General features: G+C 38.2%; 1 protein-coding gene across 1 annotated transcript in view; it reads right to left on the bottom strand.

The window, feature by feature from the left end:
* The window catches only part of lmbrd1 (LMBR1 domain containing 1), a 54701-nt gene extending 40750 nt beyond the window's left edge, over positions 1–13951 (bottom strand). Inside the window, exons 1-3 of the mRNA XM_085183249.1 lie at positions 13824–13951; positions 12028–12204; positions 10557–10620 (exon numbers count right to left, since the gene is read on the bottom strand). Of these exons, the coding sequence (XP_085039375.1) occupies positions 10557–10620; positions 12028–12204; positions 13824–13889 (307 nt within the window). The 5' untranslated portion in view covers positions 13890–13951. The remainder of the gene's footprint in view (positions 1–10556; positions 10621–12027; positions 12205–13823) is intronic.
* Between the last annotated feature and the right edge of the window lie 2872 nt (positions 13952–16823).

Raw genomic sequence — 16823 nt, 5'->3', positions numbered from 1 at the left:
CTGCAATATAACAAATTATATAGAAACCCCAAAAATAGAGCAACTTTTCTTTCTATTAAACTGGTATGGACATAATGTACTAGGTGCACATTATAGTCTGGTGCCACCAGCAGTTAAGTCTCTACTGCTGCAACAGGGGGCTGAGAAAGGTGGAACCTGCAAGTCATTGCTAATGAAAAATTAACATGTATATCACAAATGCTATGAAGAAATAACCAAAATAAATAAATAAATAAATAAGCCTCATTCAGAAAGGTGGAAAGACAGAAAGAGGGAGTGAAAGAGATCACATAAGCAAATGTGGTGATGGACAAACTCCAGAACTAACCTTTGATGTTCAAACTGGCTTAAAGAGAAATGAAATTTATGTCCAGGTATATAAAGACTAGGTCAAGCAAAATAAATGCATAAATAATAACAACAATATTTCATATAAAAATAATAAGGCCACATCACAATGAAAATCTGAATTAGCATACTGAAAAAAATATGGCTTTCACTTACTTGTTAAAGTAGTGCTTTTAATGCTCAAGGTATTAACTGTTTATCTTTATAAAACATTTGGCCACAGGCTCAAAATTTAACAAACAATGTTTCTAGTTTCTTTTTCCTTTTCTTTCCAGTAACTTGTAGTGTGGAACAGGCTCACACCTCTTAAGCTGTGTTAACGAGCGAGCAATATTTAAACACTGTCTTAACTATGGTTGTTAAAACCAAACTACTGCACACATGTGCGATCTGTATGCAGACAGTTCATCTGCAAGAAAAACAAACGGTTATGCAAGATAAAAGCAGATCATAGTGTGAGCAGAAAAACATCAGATCTCAGCATCTCATCTGCAATGGAAGAAAAATTTGCTAGTATGCACCATGTTTGTTGACAAGTCAGTCATCCACATTTTATTGATTTGCATATGGAGACTGGATTCAATGCAAGCACAATCAAGATAATGAGAACTGATTTTAATACAAGATGTAAATTGAAAAAAGAAATAGAACTGATATCACTAATCAGTATCCATATAATGTTTTCTCATACAAATCATATGTTTATGTGTAAATGGGGTCATTAACAACTGTCAGCTAGTAAACCTGTATCATTAGTATTCTTTAAACAGCCTGAACATGTAAGAAACTGTTGTTTACACACTTTGAGTGTGTTAAACTCAGTAATCTATGAATGGTGCTCTTTCTGCTCAGAATATGATCCAGAACACTAAACAATTGATTCAATTAAAGGAGGAATATGTTCTCCCTTGGTTGTTGCTGTGATTATTAGACTGAGTACCTTTTAAAAAGCAGATAATAACAATTTCCTCTTGAATGTTGACAACACTAATATAAGAGAAACCTATCAGCTTGAGAAAAATTGCTTTATTCACTAGAGCTCGTGACCTTCTACATGAGGTGCCCTGTCCTTAGAGAAAGGGCCTTGATATTCTCTGATCCAAGCCTTTTTGTTTGTTTCTTCCTATATACCTTTTCTGAGAGAAAAGACCAACACTCAAATGCATTAGGAATTCATAAAGGGGAGGGTGAGGCAAAAAACACTTAAACAGAGAGATGCTATTCCAAGCTGGCAGCTTTTTTTTCCTGCAGCAAATGGATGTCGATGCAGACAGACCAGATAACCTCAAAATAACTCATAGAAAAGCATGTCGCAACAGTGTGCTCAGCAGCATGGTTACAGTTTCCCAGAAACACCTTGAGGTGATAATGTGAATCATTAGCACAAGGTGCAACAAAAAAGAAATGTGCTAGAATAAACAGCTTACCAAGACCGTATCCACTGTACTTTCTCGTGAAAACAGCCCCTTTAATACTGCGCGTGATTTTTATGAGTTAAACTTGAATTTAAAGTCCTCAAAATAAAACAAAAATAATAACAAAAGGTAACATTTGAAACCTTTAATGGATTTGAGGTTCAGGTATATGAAAGACTAAATAAATGCCCTAAACAATACCCCGGACCTCAGAATGACTGTAAATGTGACTGTTGGATGTAAACTAATAGAATCTGAGTATAACTAAAATTGAAAACTTGCTCCTAACAAGCACTTAATCCATAAAATCAGCAGTACACTTCAACTCCAATGGGCATGTGGAAAACTACTGTTCCATATCAGTCAAGAAGGTATGACCCTAAGCGAGTGCAAACATGTCCCTTTGTGAAATGAACAATATTCCACAAAAGGCTCTCTGTGCTGCAGACAAGTGAATGCCATTGTTACAGAGGTTTGGCTTTTCCCAGCTGTGATTCTGACAGGGCATTACTTTCAATAAACACATGCTCATTGCTCCACTAAGGTATCCATTTACACTCATTTACAGCTAAACAAACGGAGTTCAGAATGATGCCAGGAGCCCATAAATGCAAGCCATGCACAGTATGCAGCCACTGGCATATGCTTGCAGGTTAAAGCAGTGATCAAAATTAATAATAACACAATGAATATTAACACAATGAAGGAATAGGTCATACTGCATTGCAATGAATCATCCATTACTCTTCATGCAGATCTTGGAAAGAAGACCTGACCAGGGAAAGTTTTGCATATTTATCCCTGTGAAAGGGAGCGTGTATAAATGTCCTTAAACCTTTACACAATTCTTGTGTTGGCAGTGAATCCGTCATGTTCTGTGGGAAGCAGGGCTGCGCTTTCACTGGATCAGCTTTTCTGAGGCATCCCACAGATATCCACCAGAATGAGGTATGGGGAGTCATCACCAAGAGACCTTTGTCACATTCCTTGAGTTGTTTTTGAGCAGTCTTTGAGGAGCAGTGGAGTTCACTGCCTTGCTAAGAGAGATGACTATCATCGGGTATGGGTATGGCCCAAAACTATGTTTTGGTGGGTGGTACATGTCAAAGTAAGAGCTACACGAGTGCCAACACGCAAGGTTTTGAGGCAGAGCATTTCAGTGTAACAAGATGATTATCGTTATTCACTTCACCAGTCAGTGGTTCCAGTATACACTCCCGTTTACTCAGTGATCAAAAACAACAGTACTTATAAATTTGCTCTGTGAGGCTTAATGATAGCCACGTCCTCACATGATAGTGGCTATCCACTGAGCATTAGCACCTCTTGTTCCTTGATGTAATACATACAGTAATACATGTTGTAAAAATACAACATGTATTACTGATCATGTGAAAATTCAATACCATGGGTGATATCTCATAGAAAACCTTTATTACTTGCATGTCAACACTGAAACTATCAACACTGAAGACACAGAGGATTTCAGGTATTTATTTAAAAAAAACAAAAAAAAAACAGAATTTGCACATGAGCTTTTTGCACAGGAGAATTGCGCTGACTCATATTTCTTAAAGGTATATCAGTAACAAGTTTGCTGTGACTGGCATGTGTCTGGGACTTTCACATGCAGCAGTCTACTGCTGTTTTACATGCGGACTTAGCCTCTGGCAACCAGATTTCAATATTTGGTGACTGGCTCAAGAGATACAGACGGTTGTTGGAGAGTCACAGGTACCACCCATGGCTCTTCTAGTCTGCCTGTCGAAGTCTCCTTGGGCAAGATACTGAACCCTAAAGTTTAACAACTGATCATTTCAAGTGCTATATAAGTACCATTTAGCAATATTTAAAGTCCACTAAAGCAGCAAGCAGCAACTTCAGACAGACACTGTGGAAACCTCCAAGTTATTCAACAGGTTTCAGTTCTTTATGTTGAATATGTAGGATTTGCATAGGCCTCTCATATTTTCACAGAAAGCCCAGCTTTTTCCAGCTGGCAGCAGACCTCATTACACACACACACTTTGAGGAAAGAGGATAATGTGAAACTGAATGCATAGGAAAAAAGGGACTGGCTGCATTCACACTAAATTTTCATCAGCTCTGTCCTCAAGGTACTTCAGATCAGCACCATCAGTACCTTGCGTAAGGACACTTTGGCGTGTGGATTGAAGAAGCCGGGGGTTCATACCACTAGCGCTCGAATTAGCTGATGACCCCTTTTACCTCTTCTATTGTATATGATACAAGGTGAGGCTAAGTGTTCACTTAAAATCTGTGTCAGTATTTTGAGCTGGGGGAAAAAGGAGCAGAAAAGCTGCTGCATGGGTTGTTTCTTGTCCTTGTGTGACTATGTTTGAATTGTCAAAGGCCCCTCTGTATCACATAAAACTGCCAAAATAAAACTACAATTTGTCAGTGTTTTCAGAAATGCTCTTAAAAAAAGCATTAGGCTACCACTTTACAATAAAATTCACTCTGCACATGTGGGTGGACCAAAAAAAAAAAAAAAAAAAGAAAGTTATTGTTAGTGTATTTGCAAGAGGACTCCTTCCTCGCTAGCTTCTCTTCCACAAATGGCATTAAAAAAAAGGCAGGGAGAAAGCCAATGATTTATTTAAAGGGCCCAGGGGTATTTTGCCCTGTTGCTTAAGGGTCTTATGCACCACTGCTTTGAAGTACTGAGCAGTCCAAGGAAATGTATAAATGGACAGAGGAAGGAGATTGAAAGGCTAAGCTTTCAAACTTAGGGTTCATCAAAGATCACAAAAAGGTATTTGGGCTCTAAAAGGAAGTGGCTGTTTCCGTTGCAGACGTTCTTCCCCTTTGTCGACTTAAAAGGTACACTGAATGTAATAGTACACCGTGTAGACTTTGTGAGCAACTGCAGAGTTTAATAAGTAATGGTTCAATCTTGATTCTGGCATTGCAGATGTATTCTGATATAGCTGTTACCTTTTCATCAATGCTGTTCAGGTTTTTGCTCAAAGTGCCCCCTGTGCAATACTATACTCTATCTATCTAATCTATACTCACGCATTTACTCTAAGATCTAATATAAAATGAAACATTTGCTTGAGCAAAAGCTTAACATGAACACACAGATAAATTTTAAAAATGGTTTGAAGTAACCTGTAAATGCCACAATGGCGAACACTCCCACTGATTCTGTACAATTATGTTGTTTCCTAAAAAAAAAAAAGAGAAAACATTCATGTGAAAAGGTTTATCAAAAAGAAAGAAAGAAAGAAAGAAAGAAAAGGCTACAACAGAATTTTCCAACCCTATAATTGCAATTCTATGACTACCCTATGTTTGTAAAACTCTTAAGGCTGATTATAAAGTAAAATGTGGCTGCAGAGAAGCATGTCCATAGAAAATGCACATTAAAAATAATAAAAAAAACAGCAGAAATGAACCAAATGACAGCTATTTAAAGCCATCAAATTATTTTAAAGATCAAATAAATAACACGGGGAGTTCTTCAAATCGCTGGACATGCACATATTTATTAACTGTGACCACCAATGAATATAAAACAGTCTACTTCAGAGAAAAACATGCCTCACCAATACAAATAGAAATCTCTGTCAACCCTGTAATTATACTATTTGTGAAGAGACAAATGGACAGTGCTATCAAATGTTGCCTTAAGGAAAATTCATCTTTAAAGGTTACACTTGAAAGGAAGCTGTCCACACAATAAACATGGAGCTAGGTCTCCACCTACTGGCAAATAATAAAGTGATGGCCATTATAAATAAATAAATAAATAAATAAAAACCAAATCTGTCTAGTTCTACATAAACACTGCTAACAAAATGCACTATGTAGCTAAAATTAGATTCAGCGTATTTTCACTTTCAGTCTCATGCCGCCTTCAGCAAAGTATGACTTTGCTAAGACGCAGCACAGTCCTCTCATGCCATCATCTTCACAAGCACCTAGTCACAGTAGACATTTGATCACATAATGATGCATCATAAATCCCTTCTGAGTTAAAACAAAGAAAAAGGAGGTAGAAAGGTAGAGCTGACTGGAGAGCTAATCTGTAGAAATCTCACATCGTATGACCAACAGTCATCTTATGTTTGGTACAGCAGAAAGCAGCAGAATAACAAGTACAATCAACTGACGAACATGTCAGTGTGACAGGTTAATATTCTGCACCGCTGAGCTCATAATTCAATTCCAATATTCAAAATGTGCTACGATTGAACAAAACGTTGCTCCAAACAAACCCATTATCAATCTAAACTCCAAGGCTGAGACTTTTGTATTCCAGGCAGTTTTACAAGCATACATCCTTCCATATCAGCAGCCAAAGGTTACAAGCACAGCATACACTTACACAGCTCTGATCACATGTGCACATGCTTGAAGCAAACAGCAAATTCCTTCAAGCTTCTTCCCTACCCCTCTTCTGACTTTAAGCGTCTATGGCTTTTCAGCTGAATAACATTATGCACATAAAAAAGCCTGTCTTTTGCTCTTTGAATGACATAAAAGCATATAATGCCTACTTAACACACAATATAAAACATGTAGTAACCTATAAAACTGTGTGGAATGAGCATCACAATATGAAGTGCTACATAAAATCCGGCAATTTTAGCTGCCACTCAAAGCAATTACAGAAATTGTGACTTAAGATTTCCTCTCAAAGGCTCCAACCAGATGTACTAAACCAATTATTAAGCCAACTATATGTGCTTTTCCTTTAATTTGGGAAACATTTCTTGAGTGTAACTACTGTACCATGAACATGGTTTCCAGGCAGTTTGGCCATTAAATGAATTAAATTACTGACAAGACACAGCCCTGCATTGAAGACTAAGCCTAATGAATTATTCATATTTCTAAATCTCTATAAAGCAAGGTTTCATTTAGGGAGATGTCTAATCCAAACTATAGATAGCAAAAGAAAAAAGTCATCCTTATGTATGAAATCATACGTTTATGTTTAGAGCCCAATATACTATGGCCTGAATGCTGAGGGGCAGTGCTGTGGTCTGTGCCTTTTTTGGATTTTGGAGGGAGGGTGTCATTATGCCAGAGGAAGTGGTTTCTTTGATGGGACTGTCTGGGCATGGAGACAGCTTGTCGTCCTTGCATTTGGCGTTTTTTAACAGACGGTATAAAACAGTGTTGCTGACAGCCACTTTAAGCTAGCATCTGTTAGAAAACACACGATCTAGAGACTTTGGCATGACTGAATTTGCTATCAACAAGGACAACTTGTGTTATCCTTTAATATAACAACCATGAAGACATTTCAGAGGCACCAACAGTTTTAAGCTTGTAATTTATCAGTCAAAAAGTCTGGATGTTGTCCATGATTTACAACCACATACAAATACTGTGTTACGAACTTGCATTTCATGTGTTTGTTTTGTGCAGTTAATGTATCTGTTTATGTTAATTCAGCTGTGCCAGGGCCCTGCTCCGATTGGTGCGCGGATATACAGCCCGACGTGACTGGTTCCAGCTGGAGGACCCGCCCATTAAAAGGAGGCCGGAGTGCCGCAGCGGAAGAGGTTCTCGCGTCTCTCCTCACGACCCAGCAGTATACCTGTGGCAGCCGCTGGCTGCAGTGCTGTTTTGGAAGTTGTGGAAGTGGAGTGGGTAGGGGTGAGCTGCTGTTGATCACCAGTTTTCTCCTGTTTTGAATTAGTTAAGGAGGTCAGACTCTGTCTTTATTTTTGACTTTGTTTTGGAAAGGTCACGGGTGCGGAATTTGTGTAGATTTGTTTTTGTTATTTTGGCCTTGGCTCACCCTACGACACGTTGTGTCCTTGGGCAAGACACTTCACCCGTTGCCTACTGGTAGTGGTCAGAGGGCCCGGTGGCGCCAGTGTCCGGCAGCCTCACCTCTGTCAGTGCGCCCCAGGGTGGCTGTGGCTACAACGTAGCTTGCCATCACCAGTGTGTGAATGTGTGTGCGAATGGGTGAATGACTGAATGACTGAATGTGTAAAGCGCTTTGGGGTCCTTAGGGACTAATAAAGCGCTATACAAATACAGGCCATTTACCATTTGTTGTCCTTCTTTACCACTTGGTAAATAAATCACATTATAAAGAACGTATTTGTTTCCTGTTGCTGCTTGGGTCCTGGGGGGGAGCGAGTGCCTCACTTATGTTATTGCCTGGCCCTAGATGGGTTGTAACAACAGGAATTGCAGAGTCATCCTTGGAGACTAGACCTGCCCTAGATGCTCAAAAAACTTCCTAATGATGCAACCCAGTGTCAAACAAAGCCAAAAACAAAGTGTCAATAAATACAAGCTAAGTGTGACAACTACAACAAGCAAATCAAATAAATCTTGGTGAACAACAACCATCTTGGAAAGAAGTACTGTTGAATAATCAGCCATCAAGCTATCTGCAGATTTTGTAGGTTTTGGATTAATACACAGAATGCAAGAATTAAAAATCCCCCAAAATATAATAATTATTATTAGAATTTTTTATTTTTTTTTTAAAAACAAACAGGCTCTCATTTGTGCCATCCTTAATGTCAATTCCACTATGAATATAATAGTGGGAATATAGTAACCCCAAACTCTAAAATGTATTGGTACATAATATTGAAAAGATTTAGAGTATCCAGAGAAGTGTCTGCAAAGACTTATCTTCAAAAGTAATATTAAATATCTGCGAGGCCCTCAGGTGGAACTGCATTAAAAATCCACTTTTGAAATTAATACCAGAAAGTAGAGTTTTGCTGCATTCATAACTGCCATTTAAATCTCTGCCATGAAAAAAGCCATATCTAAGAAATCAAACAATTTACATCTCCGTTCATAAAAAGCAATAAACTAAAAATAATTTAAATCCGGTTGCTATCCCCTTCAAAGTTTTTTCATTGTGCACCACTTACAGCACTCCTGCCACGTTTGAGTCAATTCCTGGAGGTTCTCATCACTTTCATGTACCTCAAACTTAAAATCAGACATCAACTTCTGTATCAAACTTAGTCAGCCTTCATTCTAAGAATTATCAGTGTAGATTAGATTTGGTCTTTGTCCGAGAGGACAGTACTCTTCCATGGACAAGTGTCCAGTGACCAAGCCATCAAGTGAGAAGGATGCTTGGCTACATTCACACGGATGTGCACTGTGACTTTATCCCCCACTGTCACACTACAAATGTGGAGTACTACTGTAAAGTCATTATGCATCTAAGAGAGAGCTTCTGACCCTCTGAACTTTATCTCATTTAAGATGAACTGCAGCAAAGTAGAACACAGTCCAACTGTTGGATGACTAAAGCTGTAAGCTTTTTTTTTTTTTTTTAAATCATAGACACTTAGTCTTCTGTGCCAGAGATGAGAGACACTAATCCAGCTAGTTATTCAGGCACATTTCAAAAGACAGCAAAGGACACATGGAATGGGTCACTTGCAGAACTGTGAAGGCATCATTAATGCTAAATGATCAAGTTTTGGAGGAACATATATCACCATCCAGATAATGTCTTTATCAAGGAAGGCCTTCTAGCTAAAAGGCTCCCAGCTAGCTGGAAACCTAAAACTACATCCTGCTGCTATTAAAACATCAAGTCCTGGTGCTAAAATGCCTCTGAAAATATACAACACATTATGCAACAAAAAAAATATCACACATCAGGTGTTGTTTAGCTGAAATTTTTGAAGACTGTAGTTAAAGTATATGTATGCATCACATCCTTATCATTGAAATGGTCCATACGGTCATGTGATTTCATCACAGACTGACCGGTTTTGTAAACCTGTTTAACAAACAATTCTTGCCATTTTACATGAAGAGTTGGTAACCAAAAGGCAGAGACATGTATGACCAACTCAGCAAGCAGCATGTTTGATACGTTATGAACTTGGTCCCAGTGAAACAAAAAAACACATTCTCTACAACACACAAAATAAGGCACATTAAAGTATTACAAACATATGATATTAAAGTAAATACTATGACATTACACAAGTATGTAAATTTACGAGATAAATTACCTAATTTTCAACTCTTACGTTGTTAAAAATCCCAGGGTTGTGGAACTAAATGATTGGAAAGGCACTTAATTTGTAACAGTAAATTCAATTTGTTTATTGCTACAAAGGACAAACCTAAGTGGAGTGCTATTTAACAGATACGACTTTCTTTAATGACCAAAGCTGGCATATTGCCCAGAAACACAATGTTTGATCTGATTTACAGAATAATCATGTAAAACTGTTTTCGTTCTTCAACATAACCCTGTGACAAAAACTCAAATTTAAATTCAACTGAATTTGTGATGAAAAGCTGGTCTTTAAAAAGGCCAGATGATGCTTTAGAAACAGTTATTGTTTGGGCTTTAAATATATCCTCAAGTCACAGCCTGACTAAAGCAGCTTCAGAGCAGGTAAGCTCTACAATCGAAGTTACTACAGAGAGATGCCCTGTGTGAAAATGAGTCACCAGTGTGGGAAACAAAGAGCCTATGTGATTTCCAGAGTTAGACTGCTAACCCTCTAGGACTGCTGCATAGATGAGACAGGCCCCAGGTGTTACCAAAATTGAACTGGCACCTCATTCAAATCAAAGCAGAGATAAGATCAAAATAATGACGTAACACACTTATAATCATGTAAGAAAAGTAAATAACTCAAAAGCAAACATTAAAAACAACGCAAACTTAACCGCTGTGCAGTTAATAATCCTTTTATAATTTAAGTGTTTATTATATTTTATTTTCACATAATGACATAAATGTCAAAAATTTTCATTGTCTGAGTTTATTACCCACATAAACTATGAAAAAAACATACTTACTGTAATATCCATACAACACAGTATCTTCAATTTGCCCTCTTGTCTCATTGTTTGCTGCCCATTCCTGCCATGAGAAAGCCAATTATGAATATTAATTTTAACATTTGTAACAAGGCTGATTCATGACTCATGTATAACAATAAATGAAAACAGTTGAACATATTACACATCTTGATGTAGATGTACACCTACTGACCACTTTATTCAACTGCTAATCAACTGTTCATTAATAAAAATACCCCATTAGCCAATTGCATGGCAGCCACTTTAGCCAAGCAGACATGGGGAAGACAAACGGCTAAAGTTTAAACTGAGCATCAGAATGGGCAAGAAAGGGGATTTAAGGCTATGTTCACACTGCAGGTCTTAATGCTCAATTCCGATTTTTTGATCAAATCCGATTTTTTTGTCTGCTTGTTCACACTAAATAAAATGCGACAGCAAACGCGCTCTAGTTTGAACTCTCAAAGCAGCGCGCATGCGCAAAAGAAGACGTCACTCACAATGCGCTCTGTTTAGACCCACAGCAAACAATATTGTTTGACTGATGGCCCTTAATATAAAGACTTCGGACTTTACGTTTCCCAATTTTTGCTTTAAGTTATTTTGTTATTTACATAATAATGTAAATAACCTAATAATTATCCTTATTGCTGTTTTAGAGAGGAGCGGTGCTTCAAAGGATAGTTGCAGATTTCTGTCAGAATCTGCATATTATACAGTACAAATAAAATGTTCACGTTTCTCCAATGTTGTCTTCCCAACAGTTTTACTAACATCTACACCGGATGACCAGGAAGCGTTCGCAATGTCTTCTCGGGCGCTTCTCCAGAGCTGATAATTGGTGTCTGTCTTGTGTCAGTGACGTAAAAAACGGATTTAATGCGACATGACCGTTCAAACAGCAGTCGCTTTCTAAAACATCAGATATGTATCGGATTCAGTACCACATACGAAAGTGACCCAGATCGGATTTGAAAATATCGGATTTGTGCCGTTCACACTGTCATACCATGATCGGATATGGGTCGCATAGGGTCAGAAAAATCGGATTTGATGCGCTTTTGCCTGCAGTGTGAAAGTAGCCTTAGTGATTTTGAACTGGTGCTGATCTACACCAATCTCACACAGTTTATACAGAATGACGAGAAAAAGAGCAAATATCCAGTGAGCAGAAGGGCCTGAGTCTCGATTTCCCAACTCACTGATGTGCAGACAACAAACCTGCAACTGTGCGATGCTATCATGTTAATATGAAACTAAAATCTTTGAGGAATGTTTCTAACAACTTTCTGAATCTGTGTCCAAAGGACTCATGGTAGCTCTGAAGGCAAAAGAAGTTCCAATCCTGCACTAGCAACATATACCTAATAAATTGTCTGGCGACTTTATTCAAATGCAACAATAAGACAAAAAAAAAATACAACTGAGAAATGCATTTAGATTTTAGGTTGCAGAACAAAATACTAACCTTATAAGTACCATTGGGATACTTCATGAAAGAAACAAGGAATATGTCCACTGGTAGAAGTGCAGACGTGATCAAAGCAATAGCCAGAGCACATATTGCAGTGATAGTTGAAATAACTTCACTCTCCCGCCGACTTTGAAATTTCCGAATGTAGATCCAACAGAACACGAGAATTACCTTAAAAACAAAAAAAAACAAAAACAAAAAACCCAGTAATTAAAATAAAACAAAAGGTTTAATAATGTCATCACGAGGAACACTTAAAATAAATAATAGGGCAGCAAAAATACTTTTGGCTTACAGAGCTCTATTACATGTAAAGGCAAAAAAAAAACAGAAGTAAATTCAATCAACTATATGCAGTACGAGGTGGCATTTGCATTTAATTTGGAAAATGTCAACAGGGTTTATAAAAATCAAACTGAAGCAAACAAGCAACACACTAGAGGTTGGAAATCAGTAAAATTATGCTACATAATACAATACCCCTGCAACAAAGTCTACCTTTGTAGTGTTATATATCCTTGAAATTTAAAACACACCACTTATAACACAAAAACAAAACAAATGAAATCTAAGTATTAAAACAACAAATAGGACATTATGTAACTTTAAAAGCCTGACTGCAGGTGCTCTGGAGGAGCTGATCCGATTATATCATACTCCCTTCTCAGAGTGACAGGCAATAACACAAAGTATATTTCGTAAGAAGCAAAATAAACAGACTTACTAGAAAGGTGATACGAGTGGTACACTTTTTAAAAGATTGTTTAAATTAAGCAATAACATACACACGTATTATCATGCTGTTCAACGTTTAAAGGGGGGAAAATGAACAGGAGAGGAATTGACATTGTAATGGGAGAGAAGCTCATTAGACAAAAAAGCAATAAATGGGCTCCAAAATGACAAGGTCATATTCCAGGCACATGTGCTTTAAGAGGTGAGGACACTGCAAACACTTGCCCCTTCAGCTTAAGGGCTGCCATTCGCAGACAGGATCAATTAAAGGCCCACAGCTTTACGCCTCCGGCTGCTTGCTCTGCCAGGTAATGGCGAAAGGCTCTGCATCCAAATAAGACCCATTGAGAGGTCTGAAATAAAAGGGTTGCTTAGTACTGGGCAGAAAAACAGAGCAATTTATTGGCATCCAGCCATTCTTCTGGAGGACTTGTAATTTAGCCATGTGATGTGGGTATGAATGACATTTGGGATAATGAGGGCTAAATGGGCTGCAGATTATCAAGCTGAACAACTTTAAGACGTTCATTTATCATCTACAGAAGTCTCAATTTATGTCTTGCTGGGGGGGGACTACATAGTTGTCTTTGGTTAAGGTTGGTTAATGTAGTTTTTCCAATTTCAGCACTTATTTATTCGTAATAAAAACAGTGCGTTTAAAAACAAGGAGACACTTTACAGTACAGCTGGGTGGTTTTATACAGGAAAGATCTAACCGTGGATGTTCCATTTTTATGAAATTAAGAAACAATACCAGATTCCTATTCTCCACAAAGTGGTGTTTAACAATTCCAATGTTTCTAACAGTACGCAACACCAAAATATTCTAAACAGTTCACTGAAAGCCTCTTATAGGGCGACAGCCTGTAAGTGTGTCACGGCTAATGTTAGCTAAAACCAATCCAAAGACAGTGCTGGCGTTAATGCGCTGTAGCCATGTTGCGCCGATTAACGCCGAAGTTAAAGCAACGACTTCGCCTACTAGCACAACTCGGGCTAACCGTTTACCGCTCCACTACTTTATAAAGCGACTACGTAATGTCGTGCTTCCTTACCAACAGTATAACGGTGAAAATAGACCACCCGAGCACAGACTCTGTTAGCAACGACTGAGCCGCCATCTTCACTTCCTGCAATAACAAACCCACGTGCTCCTGTTAACGTCACCACGGTGGAGAGACGGGCAGCTGACCGTGACGTCTCCGCAGGAAAACGCGTTCAAGCGTCCATGCTGAACTGATAATCGTAGATTTTTTATCGTGATCTGCAGAATTTAAGTATGTGTGATAAAATACAACACGTCTAGTCTAGTCTGCTTCTTGACTAGAAGCAACACAAAACACCCAGTGAGTGAATGAATATTTAAGCTACAGGTATAATCTGTATAGTTTTGTAAAACTCCCATCAGCGAGGGGAAAAAGTATTCAACAAGAAAAATATTGTCTTTAACTTTAAAAAGACTGAATGTTCAACTAAATGTTCTTTTAACTGAATTTCTGGCGTTTTGTTATTGCTGCTATTTATGGCTTACATCAGCAATAAAGGGGTTAGCATTGATCATCTTGCTACATTGCGATGTTCCACAAGACTTGGATTTGACATTAATGTGCAGTACTTTGGTATTGAGCTAACTCATTTTTGTATATTTTCGTAGTAAAATTGAAATACTGGCTGCAATTTTTTGTTATTGCTGCTCTTATAAATAGGAATACAGCATGTAAGGCAAAAAGCAGTTTATACTATTCTAGTGAACTTGAAAATATAACATGATCACATTTACACAGGCAGTCTGCATTTGAGGTGGCTGTAGCTCAGGTGGTAGAGCAGGTCATCTACTGATCGGAAGGTTGGTGGTTCGATTCCTGGCTTCCCCTAGTCTGCATGCCAAATATCCTTGGGCAAGATACTAACCCCAAATTGCTCTCCGATGCATCCATTGGAGTATGAATGTGTGTGAATGTTATCTAGAAAGCACCTAGAGAAATGTGCTTGTGCGAATGGGTGTGAATGGGTGAATGCACAAGTTGTGTTAAGCGCTTTGAGTGCTCAGAAGAGTAGAAAAGCGCTATATAAGAACCAGTCCATTTAATCTTCAGCACAGCCTGAACCTTTCTTGTCATTTCTTTAAGTAGTCTTGAGGAATAGTTCTCCAGGCTTCTTGGGGAACATTCAAAGCTCTTCTTTGGATGTTGCCTTTTGTTCTGTTCTCTGTCAAGATGATCCCACACTGCTTAAGAATTGCTGAGGTCCAGACTCTGGGGAGGCCAATCCACGATATTGTTCTATTGTGTGTTTTTCTTTCCAGATATACTTTTACTGCATTGGCAGTGTGTTTGGGGGTCATTGTCGGTTACCTGACTGTATTTTTCTGCATTCATCAGTCCATTAATTTTGACAAGATCCTAAACACCACTGGCTGATAGAGGCATGAAAGAGCCTCCACAGTATTTTACAGAAGGCTGTCAACACTTACCAGTGTCCCTCTTGAGTTCTTGTATAGTTTGGGATGCCTGTTTCCCAGTCTTAAGAATGGCATCTCAACAGCCAACTTTCCTTGGATACCATTTCTGATGAGACTTCAGCAAACAGTAGATGGATTAACTCAATGGCTAGATGCATCTCTCAGGTCCTATGTCGGAGTTTAATTTCCTGTTTCTTAAGAGCATGATTTTCACTTTTTATCTAATGAAGATTTTTTTTAGACCTGCCACTTCTGTTTTTGTCCTTCATTTACCAAATTTTTAAGGACACACTGCATACTGCATTAATACTCCATAAATATGAATGAAAAAACAGCTGGTGTCCAATGAAAATTTTCGAAAAACCTTCAAATGTCCTGGAGAACTACTGCTCAAGATCACTTTAAAAAATTTAGAAGAAAGTCTGGTTCCTTGGAGGCAAAATAGAAAGAAATGAGGAGTAGCTTGAGACTTTTAAGCAGTACTGTATGTCACTTTGACAGGCACCATACACCCAAACATTGCTTCAGAAACAACCACACCCCGATGGCAACAAGACTCTCTGACAGCAACATACTCCTGCAGCAAACTACAGAACTCAAATGATCTGGTGCCAAAATTAGGCGGCAGACACCACAGAACACAGCCAGAGGGCCAAAGTCTGTGGGCTGTAATAACAGAGCTGTTCTGGCGGCAAAAGGGAAACTGAGTAATGTCAGGCATTTGATAGATTGTATATTATTAGATCGATATTGCCTGAAAGCAGAATTGCTAATGCTGCTGAAGTCGAGGTCAGGCTATTCTAACTATAATAGCTTATGCACTCATTGTCCATAATGCAAAAGTTCACAGCCTTCAGTATTTTATAAGCCGATCAATTGTTTAAAACAAAACAAAGTAACTTCCTGTGATACAGTGGAGTATTTTTTTACACTTTTAAATGCAGCACATGAAGTAAAACAGAAATGCACAAGAACCTTGTTACCAGACATTATTCATTACAACACAATACCTGTCTCGTTAGCAGAAGGTCAGTCAGTCAACAACTACTTTCCACCATTATATACAATTAAATATTCTTAAAGGCACTCTCAAGGGAAAATCTCAAGTTGGCCTGTGATGTCCTGAAAGGAAAACAACCACCAAACACTCAGTAAGAGGATGCATTATGCTGAAGAATCTCAATATGAATGGCTGCAATGAATCTGTGCTGTTATATAACTCCAGCGCAGTGTGTTTCATCACTGATACAAACACAGGCAGTCTGCAATAGTTAGACTAACTTAAATGCCCATGAAGCGTTGCTAGTTATTTGTTCTTTTTGTCAGAAATATTTTCATTGTAACCTCTCATATTCATATTCCTTTGCCTACTTCATGTAATACAGTATCCTGCTCTAGCAGGAAGATTTAAAAAAAGAAGTAACACCTCTATTCTTATTATGTTGTGGTTATGTTAACAATCTGAATGTATTTCGTTAAGACCCACCAATGTAACACCTTTGTTAGCTTATGGGGCAACCCAACCCTGTGTGGTGCAACCACACAGGCAGTGTTGGGAAGGTTACTTTTAAAATGTATTCCATTACAGAATACA

The sequence above is a fragment of the Neolamprologus multifasciatus genome, chromosome 13 (genome assembly GCF_963576455.1).
Source record: "Neolamprologus multifasciatus chromosome 13, fNeoMul1.2, whole genome shotgun sequence".
NCBI classification, from domain to species: Eukaryota; Metazoa; Chordata; class Actinopteri; order Cichliformes; family Cichlidae; genus Neolamprologus; species Neolamprologus multifasciatus.
Note: the sequence above shows the minus strand (reverse complement) of the source record. Positions and strands in the feature narration are given on the sequence as shown.